Here is a 21829-nt window from a genome sequence, read left to right as displayed (position 1 = left end):
ATAAGTATGAGGGGTGTCCGGGCATGACCGGTCATTGGTCCTGCGTCCATCACATAGAATTGAGTCTACTACGGAGCATCTTTTTATTTTTTTATTATATCTTTTCTTTTTTTTTCTTTGTTTCTATCAGTCATATGCATGTGATCGTACGTATAAAGAAAAAAAATGAAGGACATGACTGCGTAGACGGACAAATAGGGAGTCAAAATAGAGATACTCAGACACTGGTTGGGCGCGTCCATGAATATTTGAGGGATCAAATTTGTCTAGTCCAGCTGTAGATCTATTCTTAGAGCATATTTGATGTCACAAAGTCCAGTTTTTATTTTAATTTACTGTTGACACCCAGGTGTAGATGCACTTGGACACCAAACCGCCGCTCCCAGAATCCAAGAAGAACTTCCTAGCAACGTCCATTCGGAGTTGGACCAATTCTGTCCTGGGTTTCCCGCTTGCGAGAAACAATGTGCCCTAGGTACTCCAGAATATAAAACCCAGTCCGAACGCTCACGTCGCGTCCTCACTCAGTAGCCAGTACTACTGCCACGGTTGACAGCAGTAGCAGCAGGGAGCACAAGGAAGAAAGACGATGAACATGAGCTGCTCGGAGGAGAGGGAGAGGCCCCGGAGGAGCTGGGCGCCGGTGGTCCACGTCAACTTCGGCTTCGTCGCCGGCGTCGTCTTTGTGCTCCTAGTCTATTTCGTCGTCCAGCAGCAGGAGGCGATCAGCGCCCTCGGCGGTAAGGATGCATTTGTTTTGTGCATCCGCTTTATCTTGTTATTCCACAACAGCTAGCTAATTACTGTGATTGTTAGTGTTATGTTAGCTAGTGAAACTGTGATTGTTAGAGATGCTGCGATTTATCCATCACAAGTATGGATCGAACTAGCAAAAGACAGATCATGCGACGGGCTATCTATATTATTACTCCTTCCGTCTCAAATTACTTGTTTGAGATTTCTCTAGACATGGATGTTCATGTTTCTACTTTGATTACATAACATAGGCTGACTGACGGCAACACTTCTCTCTTGTTCTTTAATATGAACGCACAGTTGCAACTACCACCGTAGTATCACAATGGATGTCGCATAAACAACTGATCAAGGCCCCTCGTGAAATACAACCGATTAAAGCTCCTGGTGAAATACGTAAGCATTTCTACCCATAGTATCTATATATGTAGCTTTGTGCCAACAGCTATGCACATTGCCTATCTCTAGTCTCTGTAAACTGAAGATCAAATCTTGCTTGTTGCTTAATCTACACAGTTGTCGCTTCTGACGTGCATGCGATCGCGGGCAAACAGCCGACTCAAGATACAGGTGAGAGCTAGCACTCCTGTTGTTTTGATCAAATTTGCAATTTTGTATGCATGCCTTGTTAGTTTGGGTATCCATGGAAGTGGCGAAATAGAAAAAAAAGGTAAATTGAATGGAAAATTATTTGTTTTGAGGGCATTATTTTTCCCAGCATTTTTTTTCTAAAAATAAATGTCCACCCCTATTGTCGGCAGTGAGATGTAAGTGAGATGCCGAGTCCTGACAGTACTTATGAGAGTTGACTTAAGCTTAAATGTCTGACAGATCTGACCGAGAATCACGATGTACCTGCAAATCAGTGAAGTCAATATCAGATCTCTAGCTAGCAAATATATTGATTTAACCGAGATGGACGCTTGCCACAAGCTCATGAAAGTACTACAAAAATTAGGCATTATGGAATCAAAGTTCAATGCATGGGAAACAACGAACAGTACTGTAAACGCTGTACTAAACTCAATCTCATCTGATCTTGATGATGGCTAAATATACACAGCGTGAGGTGCCTAGCCAGTAAATTAATACGTGAGCACTTCTACCAATCTGTGTTACTTTGTACATGACAACAAGCAAGAGTACAATGTAACATAGATTTGTAGAAGTGCTCACGTAATGCTTGTTGGCATGATCTGAACATCAAATTCTTGCTTTTTGCTTAATCTACAGTCCTGGCTTCTGACGTGCAGCCAATCGTGGACAAACAGCCAATTCATGATTCAGGTGAGCAGATCACTTCTGTTCTTATTATTGATCAAATTTGAACATGCTCTGCTATTTTGAGTACCCAAGGAAATCATAAAATGGAAATCATTTATTTTGAGCGTAGTGTCGACTAGCGAGATGTTATATTTCGAGATCTGGTGTTAATTATTATTTTTTCTTTTGAAAAAAGGTTAAAACTCCCGGCCTGTGCATCAATATGATGCACACAAACATTTTTATTAAAGCTGATACAAGGCAACAAGGCCAAAAGCATCAACAAGGAGAGTACATTTTTTTTTTCAAAATGGAGGCTGAGCCTCGGCCTCTGCATCAAGAGATGCATACAACCATATATTAAAATCGAAATCAAGTCTCAGACAAGTACATGAAGTGTGCATCAAAAATAAAATAGGACGATACAAGGCATCTTTCTTGCCCAAGCCGGAGATGACAAAATATATAGATGACTAAACACCTATCCTATTAACATGACGCCATCCAAACCGGTTGAAGATACCCTATGCTACCATCTCTCAACGGACACACCCAGTAACCATAGGCTCTCTGGCTTCCACAGGAGTGAGTAATGACCATGTGCGGATCCGTGCGGTAGCCCTGAAGATAACCTGCAAGAAGTGAAAGTCGCGTTGTCTGTTAAACACTAAGTCATTTCTGCAGTTCCATACAACCCACAACAGTGCACAAGAATCCATGCAAATAAGTTTAGCAGTGTGTACATCAACCCCCTGTAACCACATTCGGAATAACGTGTTTATACTATTAGGAGGAGTGATGTTAAAAGCAATGTGCAGCGAGCGCCAAACCACTTTAGCCATAGGACATTCGAGAAAGAGGTGCTTAATAATTTCTTTATTCGGACAAAAGCTGCATCTAGTATTACCATTCCAGTTTCGCTTTGCAAGATTATCCTTCGTTAGAATAACCCCTTTGTGAACAAACCACATAAAGACTTTAATTCTAAGAGGAACTTTGATCTTCCAAATATGCGCTGATTTTGGAATGGGTATTGGATCTATGAGATGCATGTACATAGATTTTACCGTGAATACTCCATTCGTGGTCAGCTTCCAATGAACACGATCGGGTCTGTGAGAGAGGTTGACGTCCATCAACCTTCTCACGAGATGCAACCAACTAATCCATCTATCGCCGATAAGAGATCTACGAAATTGAATATTTAGAGGAATCTCGCCAAGTATTGATGCAACGGACGCTTGTCGACGTTGTGCAATATGGTACAACCACGAATATTGAATAGCTAAAGGCATCTCCCCTAACCAAGTGTCTTCCCAGAAACTGGTAGATTCATCATTGCCTATGATAAACCTAGTTCTGCTGAAGAAAGCATTTTTTGTCCGCATCAACCCCTTCCAGAAAGGAGAGTCAGTCGTCGTGCTGTAACCTGAGATAAGGTTTTGTTTTGTAAGTACTTGTTCTTCTGAATTTGTACCCACATACCTTCAGTTTCCGAAGATAGTCTAAACAGCCATCTGCTTAGTAGACATCTGTTTTTGGTCTCTAAATTTTCAATTCCTAATCCTCCTTGATCTTTGGGTCTACAAATAATATCCCATCTAGTAAGCTACGACAGACCATTACAAGATATGAAATGAATACCTATGGCTTCTTCCGCAACAACGCCTTCAAGAAGATATACACATCCTCTTGCCGTCGTTGTCTTGTCCAGCCAAAGATGACCGGGAAAAGGTTTTCCATCCTAATCGTTGGGACCAACTAATGAAAGCCATCACATCGAGTAGACAATGTCGTCATCAGTGGCGGAGCCTCTTTGAAACAGAGGAAATGAGCCCCCGGCCTCTGCATCAATCGATGCATGCAACCATCTTATTAAAATAATTTCAAAACAAAGTCTTAGATCCACAAAGCTGTGAAGCTCAATAGTGAAAACAAAAATGATATGAAAAACTGCCACATCCGGCCTAGCTATCCAAATCGGTTGAAGATAGCCCGTGCGACCATCTCCCATCGGTTGCACCCAATATCCATAAGCTCCCTAGAGTCCGCATGGGTGAGTAACGACCACGTACGGATCCAAGGCGTCGCTCGGAAGATAACGTGCAAAAAGTTGTTGAATTTCTTGCCATTAAAAATCATGTCATTCCTGGTATTTCATATAGCCCAAAATAGAGCGCATAACCCAATTCTGATAAGTTTCGATATTTTAACGTCTACTCCATCGAGCCACATTGTAAATAACAAGCTAATACATGCATGTAGGTGGGGTGACATTAAAAGCTATATGAACAATACACCATAGTACTTTTGCAAGGGGGCAATCTAGAAAGAGGTGTCTTATTGTTTCATTCTGCTCACAATAGCAACAATTAGGTCGTCCTCCCCATCTTCGTTTATCAAGTCATCTTTGGTTAATACCACACCTTTGTGTATAAACCACATAGAAATTTTAATCCTGAGCGGAACTTTGATATTCCAAATATGTAATGATCTGGATATAGGTCCAGTGTTTATCAGATCCATATACATGGACTTCACTGAAAATGCACCATTTGCAGCTATCTGTCTGGTCAGTTAGTTGCACATGTATAAGTCTTCTGACCAGATGTAACCATGTGTTCCAGCGTGCTCCTACTAAAGCTCACCTGAACTGCATATTAAGAGGTACTGATTGTAGTACCGTGGACACATAGTCCTCTTTACGTTGTGCAATATTATAAAACATAGGGTATTGAAGTGCTAAAGGAGTGTCCCCAAGCCAAGTATCTTCCCAAAATCTTGTTGATGCACCATCACCAACTATAAACTTCACCCTCTGAAAAAAGGTCAGCTATATCTTCATTAACCCCTTCCAGAAAGGTGAGTCATTTGATCTAGTTGTAACCTCGGCTAAAGTTTTTGAATGTAAGTATTTATTCTTCAATATTTGAATCCACGTCCCTTCGGTCTCTGTAGATAACCTATAAAGCCATTTGCTAAGCAAACATCTGTTTTTCACTTCCAAATTTTCAATGCCCATACCCTTGGTCTTTTGGTCTACATATAATATCCCAAGGTGTCAACCTGTATTTCTTCTTAGCCTCATCACTTTGCTAGAAGAAACGAGATCTGTAAAAATCAAGTCTTTTTCGTACCCCTACTGGTATTTCGAAAAAAGACAAGAGGAACATGGGTATGCTTGTTAACACGGAGTTTATTAATACTAGCCTCCCTCCATATGACATAAGCTTGCCCTTCCAGCAACTTAGTTTTTTTTCAAATCTATCTTCAATATATTTTCATTCCTTATTCGTTAGTCGTCTATGATGAATAGGAACCCCGAGATAGCTAAACGGTAGTGATTCCATTTCACATCCAAATAGCTGCCTATAAGCGTCTTGCTCCTCTTTTGCCTTCCCAAAGCAGAGAAGTTCGCTTTTGTTGAAATTATTTTTCAGCCCCGAGAGCTGTTCAAATAAGCACAATACTAGTTTCATATTCCTCGCTTTAGTCATATCGTGTTCCACGAAAATAATTGTATCATCCGCATATTGTAGTATGGACACCCCCCTCTACCAGATGTGGAATAAGTCCTCCTACTTGGCCCTTTTCTTTGGCCCTAGCAATGAGTAATGTCAACATATCTGTTACTATGTTGAACAACACTGGAGAAATTAAATAACCCTGCCTTACTCCCTTGTGTGTTTGAAAAAAATGACCTATGTCATCATTAACTTTAATCGCTACACTGTCTTTCTGAATGAAAGTATCAACCTGATTTCTCCATCTTTCATTGAATCCTTTCATGCGTAAGGCCTGATGAAGAAAAGACCATTTGACTTTATCATATGCTTTATCGAAATCTGCTTTAAAGATAACACCATGACTGAATGGCGCTAGCGTAGTGCCGACCGGAGAGATGTTTTTTTTCAAGATCTAGTGTTAATTAATAATTCCTGGGTTAACATAGACGTAAAAGTCTAATTGATGTGAGTACCAAACAACGACTTTGAGTGTCAATTAGGCAACCGATCTAGCTATCAAATATTGATTTAACCCATGAAAGCTTTATGCGATCAAGGTCAAAGTATTATGCGATCTTGGTCAAAGTATGGGAAACAACGAACACTGTAACCAGCGAAGGAAAAACACTACACATAGGTGTGAAGTCTGATTCATAGGGACAATACTAGGAATGGGGGTAAAAACGTATACAAATTAGTAAATGGTATCTCAAAGATTGCAAACTAAGAGAGCAAAGATATTGATTGTAGTGCCAACTTTCGGAGAAAAGCATATCTACTATGCACGGGATATCTCATGCATGGTGCAGCCGCTCATCTACTTGGAAATTTGGTCACATGCATATGCCTCCCCACTTCCTCCATCATTGCTGACAATTTTTTCTATCACTAGCTTCGTGGCAGGGATTCTATGCAATGCTCTACCGACTCATGTTTTTTTATACGACTTCCAAGTTTAAATCCATTTTATCTTTCGAAACCGAGTCTAGTTTATGAATGTTTTGAATATTTGCGTAAAATTCTATGTAACAAAGTGATGCATTCTAGAGGACGAAAAACCCTACCATGATCTGATAAAACACATGTTAAATACAAATTTGTAATATTATTTTTGAAACAAATTTACCATGTGCTACCAAGATCGTGCATCACTTTGATGTGCATTGACACACAGTAAATTCTTATGTAACATTTTGATACATGTACAATCTTCTAGGTGAATGTCTATGATTTATTGTGATCTCAAGTCTTAGCATGTTTTAAGATTCAAAATTCAAACTTTCTTGAAATATATTCAACATTGATCTCTTTTCATAGCTCTTGTCACCAGAAGCACAAATATGCAAATAGATTAGAAATAGTACTTTCGATTTAGAAGATATACAAACATGAAAATCAAATGAAAAAAAGTCGAAGTGTGAAAAGAGAGAGGAGTGAAATGGGTTGTACTATATATAGTATACAACAATAGTGCATGTGTCAGAAAGCTGCATGCATGGTATATCCCGTGCATGGTAGATAATCCGTTCTTCCAACTTTTTGTTATTGTATGGCGAGATTATGCACACAAAAAAAACTCATGTTCTTTGTATTGATCAAATTTGAACATGCTCTGCTAATTTGAGTATCTAAGGAAATCGTAAAATGAAAATTCATTTGATTTCAGCGCAGGGCCGACTGTAGAGATGTTTTTTTTTCGAGATCTGCTACTAATTACTGGGTTGACATAAACTTAAAATAGAAGGGAAAGTCAGACAGATCTGAGTACCAAACCATGACTTTGAGTCTCAATTAGGCAACTGATCTAGCTACTGTATCCAATATTGATTTAACCCATGAACGCTTGCCCCATGCTCATAAAAGACAAATATGCATTATGGGATTCATCTAGGTCAATGTATGGGAAACAACGAACACTGTAAACGGTGCCTCGGATATACTAAACTTAACTTTCAAAGTCTGACGGCGAAGGGAAAATACTACTTACACATAGGTGTGAAGTCTGATTCATAGGGAAAATACTACGAATGGGGTAAAAAAAAAGCATAAGAATTAGTAATTGATCGAAATCTCTATGACGATCTGACAAAGATTACAAACTATATTTATAGACGTACGTTGGGGTAAATTTTGTTTCCTTTCTTTGACTTGGCTTGTGCTACAGAGAATGGCGAGGTGGTGTGTCACACGGAGGGCCTTTCCCGCGGTTACTCCGAAACCTGCGAAGTCGACGGCGACGTCCGCACCAACGGCACAGCCCTGTCGGTGACTCTCGTCCCGGCGAGCAGGTCGGTGCGCCGCGAGTGGATGATCATGCCGTACGCGAAAATGGAGGTCGTCGTTAGGAATGTGACGGTGACGCAGCTGCAGGACCGGGCCGCCGCCCCGCCGTGCACGGTGACACACACGATGCCGGCCGTCCTGTTCGCGATCGGGGGGTACGTGGGCAACTACTGGCATGACTACACCGACATCCTGGTGCCGCTGTTCGTGGCGTCGCGGCGGTACCGCGGCGAGGTGACGTTCCTGATCAGCAACATCCAGCACAAGCCTGAATGGCTGGTCAAGTACAAGACCCTCTTGGGGGCGCTGTCGAAGCACGCCTGGGTGGACATGGACGGCGACACGGAGGTGCGGTGCTTCCCTCACGTCACGGTGGGGCTCCGCCTTGACAAGGAGCTGAGCATCGTCCCCGAGCTGGTGCCGGGGGCGCCCCTCTCCATGGTCGACTTCACCCGGTTCCTGCGCGAGACCTACGGCCTCCCACGCGGCGCGGCGGTCAGCCTGACCCGCGAGCCGGACAAGAAGCCGCGGCTGCTACTCATCCACCGGGGACACTACCGCCTGTTCCTGAACGAGCTGGAGATTGCGCAAGCGGCGGAGGCGGCAGGGTTCGAGGCGGTGGTGATGGAGCTGCGGGGCAACGCGTCCGAGGTGGAGCAGGCGCGGCTGGTGAACTCGTTCGACGTGCTGCTGGGCATGCACGGCGCCGGGCTGACGAACGCGTTGCACCTGCCGCCGGGCGGCGTGCTGATCCAGGTGGTGCCGTACGGGAACATAGAGGTCATCGCGAGGTCGGAGTTCAGCGAGGGCGCGACGGACATGGGGCTCAAGTACCTCGACTACAGCGTGAGCGCGGAGGAGAGCTCGCTGATGGAGCTGCTGGGGCCGGAGCACCCGGCGATCAAGGACCCCGACTCCATCCACCGAAGCGGCTGGACCAACATGTTCGACTTGTACCTTGGTAAGCAGAACGTCCGCATCAACACCACCCGCTTCGCGCCAACGCTGGCGCAAGCGCTCGGCCACCTACGCCAGCAGTAGGTGGGAGAGATACATATGTGCGTTAATCACGTTGTTTTCTCTGCCAGTTCTTTTTATGTTTTGGGTTAATCGCAGTGGCTTCTTTTTGGCATAACTAGCAAAGTGGCCTGTGTAAATGCGCGGGTAAACATGTTAATATATATGCTTTGTTTTATAGTGGAAATGTTATGATAAAATAATAGTGCATATTACTACTGAAGTGGATTTGTGGCTCTGAGGTGTTGCACCCTGATATTGCTGAAATCAAATGATTAGATTACAATTGACGATGGTTACATGGAGTATAAATATCCTCTGAAGAGACGTGGCGAACTGAGAAGTTAATGAGCCAGTAGTAGAAAAAAAGATTTTTGTCCTAACCCTGATTGAGTAATAGTCCCCGCCGTTTTACGAGCATTAGTTCTGGTTCCAACAGCTAGGAAAGAACGGGCGGCACTGTCATCTTTAGTCCCGGCTGGTGTCATCAACCGGGACTAAAGGGGTTGCGTCAGGCTGACACCCTTTAGCTCAGTTGGTGTCTTTAACCGGGACTAAATGTCCGTCTGTAGTCCCGGTTTTAGACTCCAACCAGGATTAAAAGTTTGCCCATATATACTTCATCCCTGCCCGTCCTCTCCACTATTGTTTCCTCGGAGAAAGTAAGAGGTAGTTGCTAGTTTGTTTTCTTTTCCTATGCACAAGAGTTGTTCGATGAAATGCTTGAGGGGGCTTCTACCAAAAATTATTTGATTAGCCATTGTGAAGCTATGTGCATTCCTCAATGCAATATTTTTAGAAAGAAAGCAATCCAGAAATCCTATCAAGATTACAGAATGATTTGGTTAAATGTCTTGTCAGTTTTGAGTTGGTGTTTCCACCATCCTTCTTTAATATTATGACGTACGTCCTAGTTCACCTAGTCGGCAAGATTGTCATTCTGGGTCCTGTATTTGTACACAATATATTCCTCTTTGAGAGGTTCATGGAGTCTTACAGAAATATGTTCATAACCATGTCAGGACAGAAGGAAGCATCTCCAAGGGCCATGAATCAGAGGAGGTTATTGAGTTTTGTGTTGACTTTATTCCCGATCTTAAGCCGATTGATGTTCCTCAACCGCGGCATGAGGGAAGACTGACTGAAAAAGGCACGCTATAGGGCCGAAAGCAATAATATGTACAGACAAGCATTCTTGGGTGCAAAAACACTATATAGTTCTATAAAATTCTACCTTTGTGGCTTCGTATATTAATGAACAGAAGAATATTGTACGCTCCCAAGACCCGGGGTAGTCTGACGACTGGACTACATGTGCACACATGTCGTCTTTCGGCGGTTGGTTGCAAACACATCTCATGAGTAACAACACTGTTAGCGATGATCTGTATTTGTTGGTCAGTACACCATCTTCAACTGTATTGACTTTTCAAGGGTACGAAATGAATGGAAATATATTTTACACGATCGCTCAAGATAAAAAGAGAACCAACAAAAACAGTAGTGTCCGCTTTGATGCAGCAAACACCCATAGGGCAAAGGACACATATTATCTATACCTAATAATAAAGCGGCTATTGCTTCCGTCGGAAAACCCACCACGCCATTTTTATAAAAAAAACATCTGTAATTTTTGTTATTCAACCCGCGCTTTAATTTCTCATTATAGTGGAATTAACAATGGACGGGTTGATTTTTCAACAAAATAGGATAGGACTAACTACATTAGTTAGTTAGATTATTATTTTAATAAATCAAAATAATTATAAAAAGATTAAAAGCGTGTGGTATTTTTTTCCCGTTGCAACGCACGGGCTATTTTGCTATAATAATAATAAAGCGGCTATTGCTTCCGTCGGAAAACCCACCACATCATTTTTTATAAAAAAGCCCCTGTAATTTTTGTTATTCAACCCGCGCTTCATCATTTATCTGCAACGCAAAAGGGAAAAACGATTCGCTGCAAAAATTATAGCCGTACGCATCGCCTCCTCCTGTCGACTCTGGGCCACCCTGGCCTGTGCCCAGGCCGCCGTCACACCACTCGCCGCCGCAGCCGACCTCAACCGCCACCGTTGCCGATCTCAACCCACCCGTCTCCGCGGCTATACCTCTCCCTGCTCACTGCCCCCATTGCGGCGCTCGAGCGCATCGCATCGACCCTGGTCCATCCTGGCATGTGCCCAGGCCGCTGCCACACCACTCGCCGCCCCGGCCGACCTCAACCACCAGTGCTGTCGATCTCAACCCACCCGCATCCGCGGCCGTACCTCTGCCCGCTTGCTGCCCCCGTTTCGGCGCTCGAGCACAACTTCTGGATCAAATCAACGCGACAGCTACAGCGACTTGGGATGATGCGTCTGCTCGATGCAGAAAGGCGGTAACGCGCGGATAAAGCGCGTCGGCGCGAAGTACTTGCAGGTGGAGGCGGGCCTCCATGGCTCACACGGGGAACTCCGAGGTTATGGCGCGGCAACGGCGACTCCTTATGGCCAGATAGAGGCGCCTAACCCTTGCTCCCCTCATCGTATCCCCTCCTCCGGCAGGAACTCGTCATCTGGTGAGATTCCCTCCCCATGCCTCCAACCGTGTGCCAAGCACCGGCAAGAAATTTTGTTTTGTGGGAATTTGTTTGCTGCTGAATGAATGTATTGAATGTAAGATTGCATTGTTGTAGAGAGAGAGAGAATGAAACACCACCTTCAGTTTGTCATCTCATCCCACATTCTCTACCCCATGAGTGAAATAAGATAACAGTTCATTGGTCATTCACGTAGCCTCTTTGTTTTGCTTTGCTTGTCCCACTCAATTTCTCATCATGGTGAAATTAACAATGGACGGGTTGATTTCTCAACAAAATAGGATAGGACTGACTACATTAGTTAGTTAGCTTATTATTTTAAAAAATCAAAATGATTATAAAAAGATTAAAAGCGTGTGGTATTTTTTTCTCCCGTTGCAACGCACGGGCCCTTTTGCTAGTGGTTACATAGAGAAGATATGAGAACTTGACTATGGGTGTGATGAGTTTACACTACTAGGGAAAACTTTATACATAGAACATTAGCAGTAGCGCTGGATAAAAGAGGGCGCTGATGTTACATATCAGTAGCGCGTCTCTACTAGAGTTGCTACTGCTAAATACTTAGCAGTAGCGTTGTTTTAAGAAACACGCTACTACTAATATTGCCCCACCGTTTCCGACATGCTAGATTTAGTAGTAGAGCGCCCCAGATACCGGCGCTACTGCTAACAGAATAGTAGTAGCGCATTCTTCCGACCCGCGCTACTGCTATGTGGGGCGTGCACTTATCGTCTTTGTCGCCCCCTCACGCCCCTATTTCTCACTCTCTCACTCTCCACACTCTGCGCCGCCACCGTCGCCCCTCACTCCCTCCCTCTCCACTCTGCGCCGCCGCCCCACCCCTCACTCCCTCCCTCTCCCCTACTCACTCTCTCCCTCTCCACTCTACATCGTCGCCACACCCCTCACTCCCTACCTTCCCCCTTCTCATTCTCTCTTCTCCACTCTGCGCCGCCGCCGCAGGTCCCCGACGAGCTCGCCCCGGCCTCGACCTTGACCCGTGCCCCAACCCCGACACCAACCCAAGCCTCTGGTGAGACATCCCCACGTCTAGGGTTCTTTGACTATGGGTGTGATGAGTTTACACTACTAGGGAAAACTTTATACATAGAACATTAGCAGTAGCGCTAGATAAAAGAGGGCGCTGACGTTACATATCAGTAGGGCGTCTCTACTAGAGTTGCTACTGCTAAATACTTAGCAGTAGCGTTGTTTTAAGAAACACGCTACTACTAATATTACCCCACCGTTTCCGACATGCTAGATTTAGTAGTAGAGCGCCCCAGATACCGGCGCTACTGCTAACAGGATAGTAGTAGCGCATTCTTCCGACCCGCGCTACTGCTAAGTGGGGCGTGCACTTATCGTCTTTGTCGCCCCCCTTACGCCCCTATTTCTCACTCTCTCACTCTCCACACTCTGCGCCGCCACCGTCGCCCCTCACTCCCTCCCTCTCCACTCTGCGCCGCCGCCCCACCCCTCACTCCCTGCCTCTCCCCTACTCACTCTCTCCCTCTCCACTCTACATCGTCGCCACGCCCCTCACTCCCTACCTTCCCCCTTCTCATTCTCTCTTCTCCACTCTGCGCCGCCGCCGCAGGTCCTCCCCACGAGCTTGCCCCGGCCCCGACCTTGACCTCGACCCCGGCCCCGACCCCGACCTCGACCCCGGCGACCTTGACCCGTGCCCCAACCCCGACACCAACCCAAGCCTCTGGTGAGACATCCCCACGTCTAGGGTTCTTGCTAGGGACTAGCTGATGCCTCGAACGTTGTTGCGGAAATATTTGTAAAATATATATATTGTGTTTCATTATTGTATATTTGGTGTCATAGTTGCATGTTGAGAAAAATAGGTGCTAGCTAAATTAAATGAGATGATTGCTGTACAAATGATAACTAGAAAGTAAAACGTTAAACAATAAGGAAAATTTCTCATAGGAATTTTTCTCATCGGAATTTCTCATAGGATTTATGGCGATGGAATTGGAATAATGGGGTAAAGGGGGGCCACACGGGGCAATGGGCAAGAGCACCCCCTAGCTGCGCCACCTGGCCATGTGGGCCCCTGTCAGCTCCTCTCGAGGTCTCCCGAAGCTGCTTGTGTTTCTTGTTTCCCAAAAAAAGGCGTATTAAATCGGCAACTTATTTTGACCCCGTAGATACTGATTTCCTGCGAAGCCAAAATCATTGTCACTAAATTAATAGTTTATTCCATAAAAATATAATGCTATATAAGAAGCACATAATAATAATACAATAGCATTAAACAATAAAAAATATAGATACGTTTGAGAGATATCGATTACCTATAAGAACTTATTGTAAGTATACTTGTAGTAATAGTGGGGGAGTAACTTATCCTAGTGTCATGCATATGACACTATTTTAAGTTACTATCACGACAATGCAAAGTATCATATATATATAGTAATCTCTATGAAAAGACTAAGATTTATCATTATCTTGTCATACTCATCATCATAGTCATCACCCACATCATAATAACCACGTTCACTCACATCATCATTTTCTTGATAACCTACATTTTCATCTTCATCAGTGATGTGTGCATGGAATTTATAAAGAGAATGAATTTGAATAACATCAGAGATGATATTGGTGATGGCAACAACATTTTCTCCAGGACACATTAGATCTATAAGCTCAAAGAAGTACTTATCAACATTTCTTTTTGGCATCCATCAAATTGGTTGGGCTAAATTACCAATATGGTGTTCAAAGTACATAACTTAAGAGACTTTGTGTATAACTAGATCCATGATATGACATATTCAATGTGTCGAATACATGCACTCAAGCAAACAAAATCTATCCAGCACAATTTTCTAGCGAAGAGCTGGCTGAGCTAGAGTCTCAACTTCCCCAGTTCAATTTGGTCATTTGCTCCCATCCAGCTCTAGAGTTCTTGTCTTCACTTGCTGAGTTGACTATTGGGTAGATTTTTAAAAACGGGTAAAGTTTCGGACATGGAGTGTCTGCCCCCGAGCTCAAATACACCCTGTTGAACTGTAAAACCATAAAAATTGTAAATATATTCAAAACATTCTGATTTTTTCTGGTAAACTTTCAGACATATTTTGTATGCTTGCAAAATTGCAACTTGAATGGCCATTTGTGTAAGTCGTGGAAACAAAAACAAAATCGATGCTCCGAAATTGTTAGTTTTAAAAACATTTTGGACTACTGATTTTCGTTCTTTTGCCATTTGTTTTTTGCGAGTTCGTTTTTTTTGCCATGACTTCCAAGAATGTCATTCTATTCTGAAATTTGTTAAGCATACAAAACATTTTGTGAAATATAACCACAAACAAAATTCATATTTCCTTTTACTATTGTAATTGATATTTACTGTTCATTAGGGTTCATTTGAGGTGAGGATCAGAATACGAATTTCGATAAAGTTTCAGAATTCTCGATGGTCGTCGACAGACTATTGCGGTTGATCAAAACTCTTCCCGTGTCAATCGCAATAACCGAGCAAGGCTTTTCAGCGACTAGACTTGTGAAGACACATCATGGAAAGTAAACGGGTGATGATTTTCTATGGCATTACGTATCGTCTTTATATCGTACCAACGGGAATTTCAGCGAAGGTGCATTGCTAGCTAGTGGGACTCGGATCTCAACATCACCCATCAGTTGGGCATCCACATGGAGCATTCACGCTATCCACAAATCAACGGTCGACGTCTCATTAATGTTTATTTACGCTATGTAAGCATCGAGCCGCGCGCAATTGGGAAAGTCAAAGTCGTCGGTTTTCCCGCCAGGATAAACAATGTGCATGCACTACGTACTTTTGAAGAGTATAACCCAGTCCGAAGCGAACCCAAAACGGCGCGTCCTCACTCTCACTGCTAGTACAGTAGTGTACCACTACCACGACTCGCAGCAGCAGCGGCAGCAGCAAGCAGCCGCAAGAGGCGATGAGCAAGAGCTGCTGCGAGGAGAGGGAGAGGCCCAGGAAGAGCTGTCCGCCGGTCCACGCCAACTCCGGCTTCGCCGCCGGCGTCCTCTTTGCGCTGCTCGTCTACTTCCTCGTCCAGCAGCAGACTGCCATGAGCGGTAAATGGTTCACTCGTTTCAACCACCGTTTCATGCATTAATTCATCTGCTACACCGCTAGCTGCAGCTTGCATGCATCCTCCATCTTCTTATTCCGCGGCTAGCTTTTCACCGTCACGTTATTAACGTTAGCCTAGCCGTATCCTTGGACGACCAACGTGGCTTATTTGTCTACAGAAAATTACGTTTCTTTTTGAGATTTTTTTTACAGTACTAGTACATCGTACATCGTACTACCGAATTCTTAATTTTCTGCCTTGAGCCCACGACATGAGCTGACGGGATCAGTTCTTTCCTGCCGTTTAATATTTATGCAGTTGCCACTACGGCAGCAGTAGCACAATGGATCTCGGCCAAACAACTGATTAGAGGTCCTGGTGAAATGCAATTGATTAAACCTCCCGGTGAAAGTGAAATACGTAAGCACATCTACCCACATGCTTATTTCCAATATGTGTAGTCCATAATTTGAAAATTAATTCTTGTTTGTTGTTTATTCTGCAGTTGTTACTTCTGATATGCACCGGGTCCCGGACAAACAGCCGATTCAAGATTCCGGTGAGCAGATCAACTCTCCCGTCCTTTAGGCCCTATCCAGTGCTCTAGCTTATATGGGTGCTAAGGCATGTGCTAATGCAAGTCTCTTAGCGCGGTTTGATAGACATTTTGCTTATGTGTCATTGTATTTAATGAAAAAATAGTGATGTTGTATCTTAGATAACATACAACCTTAACAGGTGGCGATTGACAAAAAAGAGGTGCTAACCCAATCACATGCAGCATGAGTCACAAATCATTAAATTTAGATACAACACATAAGATACAATGCATTGTATTAGTTCTTTCTTATATTTTTATTACGCATGTGATTACATGCTAAGAGATGATGCATTGGCACATGCCTAAAGATGCCATGTAGGCAAAAAAATCTGATGTGACGCTATAGTTAAGAGGAGAGCGATGAGTTTGATGATCCCAGAAAGAAACAATACCAAGTGCAGAAACCTAGGCAAAACAATTAAATGAAGAAAGCTCATCAATGCATGCACTAGTATAGTTACTAAATCATTTAATAAAATAGGCTTAGCTACTACTCCATTATGGACTTCAGTTGCTACAGTATTTAATGTGCTTAACACTCCATCTGAATTTAAGCTTAAGTCAAGTCCTGCATTTAAGCTACAGTCGGACGAGTAAGCACTTGTGCATTGGAAGAGGCCAAGTTCGCAGGCATGCTTGTTAGTTTGGGTACCCAACGAAATCATGAACTGGGAAAGGGAAGTTTATAAAGTATATAAAATCATTTGCTTTGAGGACAGTTTTCTGTGCACAAAAAAAGAAAGGGTTGTCGGACCACCTCTCTTTTCGGCACTGATTAGAGGAGTTGACTTAAGCTTAAATGCATGCCTGACAGATCTGACTGACAACACACAATTTAATTTGTGAACTAGAGAAGTCAATGTCAATTTACCGATAACAGTGAACTTGGGCAGTTCGGTCAATATTTTAGATCAACTTTCCTCCAATGCATAACATGATATAGTTTTCTAATTAGGCAAGTCTTTAAAACTAACACTACCAGCATATGGGTCCCCACCCCACATATGTTCAGTTCATTTTTTTATTCATATTGAAAAGTCATATTGCCATTTTTTAAGATAAATGCATCATAAGAAGGACAAAAAGAATAATTATTGGTCTTACTATTAGTATGTAATTAGAGTCTCCACGTTGATCCTTACAAGACATACACAGAAAAGAAATCATGGGAATTCTCTTTCAAAAGCAAACATAGACCATTAATCATGTGGACACAATCTATGTTGATAGCAATTACCACTCTATCTGGCTTGCTTCTAATCATTCATCTTTGTCACTGTTAATGTTAATCTAAAATAAACACCCCTAGAAAAATTTGTAGCAATCTCTCTATTCCAAATAAATAACACATATTAGTTTGAACTTGTATATCAAAGAGGAGTCAAGATGGGTTATTTTTAGACTTCATGCATTTCTTAATTTGGGGCCGCATGCATCTTATTGATGCAAAGGCCGAAGGTAATCCTCCTTTTCTAAAAATAGTGCATTGATTCATGGAGCTGCTAATGATAAATGCTCCTACATATACTACTTGCTTGCCTCGTCCCGATTTGCTAAAACACATTGCAATGTGGGAAAATACTTAAACATACTACTTCTGTCTTGGTTTATTGGTCTTCTTTAAAATTTGCATCAATCTTTGACCTTGGATTTAACAAATAAAGTGTTAATGCATGTCATAAAAAATAATATCATTGGAAACTATGTTCAAATACTAATCCAACGATATTGTATTTTATGACATGCACTAACCTTTTATTAGTTAGATCTATGGTCAAAATTTAGCACAAAATACAAACATGATTAATAAATTAGGGTAGAGGTAGTACTAATTAAGGTGTGCTCCTTTTTATTCTCCACTACCCACCGCTGCTTCCATTTACCTGTCGGTCATGTTATTATGAAAGTTCATCCTGTAAAGTACCCCGCTAAATTTGCATATATCCAATATTGGTGAAAACCCCAAATGGAGACCGAGTTCAATGGAGGCCTAAATTTCAAAACTTCAAACTTCAAAATTTCCAGTTTAAAAAATTTTGGTGAACAAATATACATATACCTAGATACATAATGTATGAGTGTTTAATTTTCCTGGTCAAAATATGTTAAAACGAAAGTTCTACAAACAAAAAAACAATTATGTGCCTTTTACAATATTTACTATTCACCCTCAAAGTCCATGTTTTTTCTAGCCCTCGCAATTCAAAGTATTTCATCATGTAATTTTACACACATGCACATTACATCCTTGTATACATGTGTTTTTTTTCAAAATAAAAAGGAATTGGAACCAAAAAGTGTGAAATTAGAAATTTTCAAAATTAAGTCCGCCATGGAGCTCGGTCTCCAAAAACCCTACTCCAATATTGGTTGCAATATAATTCTAATATAATTGGTTGTATGAAATATTAATGTTTAAATTAGTAATATGAGAACTGAAATTGAAAAATACATATATGGCTAATTATATTAATTACGGTATGGCTAGATAGTTGAAAATACTGAATATAAGTAAGATAATCGGAAAACATTTTCCCATGCATGGTTGCATGTTGAGGTGAGTTTTTTCAATGCATGCTTGCATGTTGACCTAACATGTTGGCATGTTAGAGAAATAAATTAGCGACGATCACCAATATGGTTATATAAGATACATAAAGTTGCACCCCCCAACCAAAATGTGCATCTAAGCCCCTCACTTATATGCATTGTATTTTTTTGTAAAATAAACCCTAGATCTGTATCTGAACTACCCTCATCTGCCATTACGAAAGAAATTAATAACCCAAATGTCCTATGCATGCTTCTAAATAACCTCTATTAATATAGTATTATTAACAAACCAATTGAACTATATACATGCATGATGCATGCCACCTCTGCACCACATATAACGGATGAGACGAGCAGCTACAGACATATCAATTTCATTGTTTTTCACTGCAAAACATCAATTTTTGCATTGTTTAACATTTAGCAAAGATATCTCCTTACTGAGTGACTTACCGCTAGAATAACAATCAATTAGCTACTCCAATGAAGGCACACACATTGATGCATGGATACAGGGCTAGTTACAAATAGCAGGTCGAGTGAAAGATGTAACAAGTTGTCTAAACGTTGAAGCTACATGTTGAACCTAACCAGAGCTAACTTAGTAATTAACGCGAGCTTAATGCTACTCCCTCCGTACCTAAATATAAGTCTTTTGAGATATTTCACTTACGAAGCAAAATGAATGAATCTATACTCTAAAGTATGTCTATATACATTAGTATGTAGTCTATTAGTGAAACCCCTAGAAAGACTTATATTTAGGAACGGAGGGAGTAGTTTATAATAACAGTGCTAATGGAATTCCCTTTCCCTTGTCCTGCCACAGATAATGTCAAGATGGTGTGTACCACGGAGGACCACTCCCGCGGTTTGTCCGCCACCTGCAAAGTCGACGGCGACGTGCGCACCAATGGCACAGCCCTATCCGTGAGCCTCGTCCCGGTGGGCTGGTCAGAGCGCCACGAGTGGATGATCTCGCCATACACGCGCAGTGGCCAGAGCCTTAGGGCGGTCACCGTGACTCAGCTGCCGGACCGGGCCGCCGCCCCTCCGTGCACGGTGACCCACACGATGCCTGCCATCCTGTTCGGAATCGGAGGGTACGTGGGCAACTACTGGCATGACTACGCCGACATTCTGGTGCCGCTGTTCGTCGCATCGCGGCAGTACCACGGCGAGGTCACGTTCCTGGTCAGCAACATCAAGCACCTGCCGCGGTGGCTGGTCAAGTACAAGACCTTGTTGCAGGGGCTGTCCAAGTACGGCGTCGTGGACATGGACCACGATGCGTATGTGCGGTGTTTCCCGCGCGTCACGGTGGGGCTCCGCCTCGACAAGGACTTCAGCATCGTTCCCGAACTGGTGCCGGGGGGCCGCCTCACCATGGCAGACTTCACGCAGTTCGTGCGGGAGACCTACGCGCTCCCACGCGGAGCAGTGATCCGGGAGCCGTACAAGAAGCCCCGGCTGCTGCTGATTCACCGGGGGACCTTCCGCCGGTTCCTGAACGAGCCAGAGATTGTGCAAGCGGCGGAGGCGGTGGGGTTTGAGGCGGTAGTGACGGAGCTGCGGCTCAACGGGTCAGAGGTGGAGCAGGCGCGGGTGGTGAACTCGTTCGACGTGGTGCTGGGCGTGCACGGCGCGGGGCTGACGAACGCGGTGCACCTGCCGCCGGGGGGTGTCCTGATCCAGGTGGTGCCGTTCGGCAAGATAGAGGTAATGGCGAGGTTGGATTTCAGCGAGCCCGCAACAGACATGGGGCTCAAGTACCTTGACTACAGCGTGAGCGCGGAGGAGAGCTCGCTGCTGGAGAAGCTAGGGCCCGACCACCCGGCGATCAAGGACCCCGACTCCATCCACCGAAGCGGCTGGACCACGATGTATGACTTCTACCTGATGCAGAACGTCCGCATCAACACCACTCGCTTCGCGCCAACGCTGGAGCAAGCGTTTAACCACCTACGCAAGCAGTAGGGGCAGGCAATGTTCGTAAACTCTTTGCTAGTTTTCACATTTTGGGTTAGTTGTTGCTAGGTGGCATGGCGTTTTTTCTTTTGTTATCATTTTCACTAAATTAGCAAAGGGAGAAAATAATTCGGTATTAAGTTCTACTCTGTGAGTATTATTTTCTCTCTTTTCACTAAAGGCAAAAGGTAATTTCCAAACGTTCGGACTTCTAAAATAAATCAGAACGATTCGCTAGCAGGTAGCTCGATCAGATTAGTTTTGGTGGCAGTTTCCGCATGATCCAGGTCTTCTAGTCCCACGTCTATCTCTTCACCGATTTGATCCGCTTTTTCAGGGCAGTTTTTCCAGGATTCACTCCACCTGTTTTCTTCTTCCGCATTCGAGAAAAATAAAATAACCCATTGTTGAAATCGAACTAATGAACCGAAGCACACCATGTCCAATGTGGCTAGGCCAACAACCATTTGCACCACGTCACTTTTATTGTCCAGTAAATGATATTCATTTTAACTGACCTTGTAAATTGTAGTATTAGAAAAAGAACACTTTTATTGCTTTCTTCTCGGGCATCTTCAGGCCCTGTTTCTTTAAAAAGTCCTAGGACTTTTTTTAGTCCCAACTAAAAAGTCTCTAGTCCCTACCCGTTTCTTTTCAAGGACTAAACATGGACTAGAGGTAATTAAATGACATGCAAAAAGTGTTGGGGAACGTCGCATGGGAAACAAAAAAATTTCTACGCGCACGAAGACCTATCATGGTGATGTCCATCTACGAGAGGGGATGAGTGATCTACGTACCCTTGTAGATCGTACAGCAGAAGCGTTAGAGAACGCGGTTGATGTAGTGGAACGTCCTCACGCCCCTCGATCCGCCCCGCGAACAATCCCGCGATCAGTCCCACGATCTAGTACCGAACGGACGGCACCTCCGCGTTCAGCACACGTACAGCTCGACGATGATCTCGGCCTTCTTGATCCAGCAAGAGAGACGGAGAGGTAGAAGAGTTCTCCGGCAGCGTGACGGCGCTCCGGAGGTTGGTGATGACCTTGTCTCAGCAGGGCTCCGCCCGAGCTCCGCAGAAACGCGATCTAGAGGAAAAACCGTGGAGGTATGTGGTCGGGCAGCCGTGGAAAAGTCGTCTCAAATCAGCCCTAAAACCCCCGTATATATAGGTGGGAGGGAGGGGACCTTGCCTTGGGGCTCAAGG

General features: G+C 43.5%; 2 protein-coding genes across 3 annotated transcripts; both read left to right on the top strand.

Moving 5' to 3' along the window:
• The first annotated feature begins 502 nt into the window (after positions 1 to 502).
• LOC123403069 (beta-1,2-xylosyltransferase XYXT1-like) lies at positions 503 to 9048 on the top strand. 2 transcript variants are annotated; one of them, XM_045097042.1, is made up of 5 exons: positions 503 to 740; positions 1057 to 1152; positions 1273 to 1326; positions 1990 to 2043; positions 7690 to 9048. In XM_045097042.1, exons 1-5 carry the CDS (start codon positions 590 to 592, stop codon positions 8847 to 8849), a joined length of 1515 nt encoding a protein of 504 aa, XP_044952977.1. In that variant the 5' UTR covers positions 503 to 589; the 3' UTR covers positions 8850 to 9048. The 2 variants fall into 2 exon arrangements, with proteins under 2 accessions (XP_044952977.1, XP_044952978.1); XM_045097043.1 differs by lacking the exon at positions 1990 to 2043.
• A 6213-nt stretch (positions 9049 to 15261) lies between these two features.
• On the top strand, positions 15262 to 20859 carry LOC123403145 (beta-1,2-xylosyltransferase XYXT1-like). Its single transcript, XM_045097111.1, has 4 exons — positions 15262 to 15498; positions 15816 to 15917; positions 16003 to 16056; positions 19481 to 20859. Exons 1-4 carry the CDS (start codon positions 15360 to 15362, stop codon positions 20626 to 20628), a joined length of 1443 nt encoding a protein of 480 aa, XP_044953046.1. The 5' UTR covers positions 15262 to 15359; the 3' UTR covers positions 20629 to 20859.
• Positions 20860 to 21829: the final 970 nt, after the last annotated feature.

Source organism: Hordeum vulgare, chromosome 6H (assembly GCF_904849725.1).
Source record: "Hordeum vulgare subsp. vulgare chromosome 6H, MorexV3_pseudomolecules_assembly, whole genome shotgun sequence".
NCBI lineage: Eukaryota > Viridiplantae > Streptophyta > Magnoliopsida > Poales > Poaceae > Hordeum > Hordeum vulgare.
This window is presented reverse-complemented; position numbering and strand designations above follow the sequence as displayed.

Excerpts from the sequence above, each read along its gene's own strand:
- LOC123403069 (XM_045097042.1), top strand. The coding sequence starts at position 590 with ATGAACATGAGCTGCTCGGAGGAGAGGGAGAGGCCCCGGAGGAGCTGG. Across the intron at positions 741-1,056 it reads GGCGATCAGCGCCCTCGGCG|TTGCAACTACCACCGTAGTA; the intron begins GTAAGGATGCAT and ends ATGAACGCACAG. Across the intron at positions 1,153-1,272 it reads TAAAGCTCCTGGTGAAATAC|TTGTCGCTTCTGACGTGCAT; the intron begins GTAAGCATTTCT and ends TAATCTACACAG.
- LOC123403145 (XM_045097111.1), top strand. The coding sequence starts at position 15,360 with ATGAGCAAGAGCTGCTGCGAGGAGAGGGAGAGGCCCAGGAAGAGCTGT. Across the intron at positions 15,499-15,815 it reads GCAGCAGACTGCCATGAGCG|TTGCCACTACGGCAGCAGTA; the intron begins GTAAATGGTTCA and ends ATATTTATGCAG. Across the intron at positions 15,918-16,002 it reads TCCCGGTGAAAGTGAAATAC|TTGTTACTTCTGATATGCAC; the intron begins GTAAGCACATCT and ends TTTATTCTGCAG.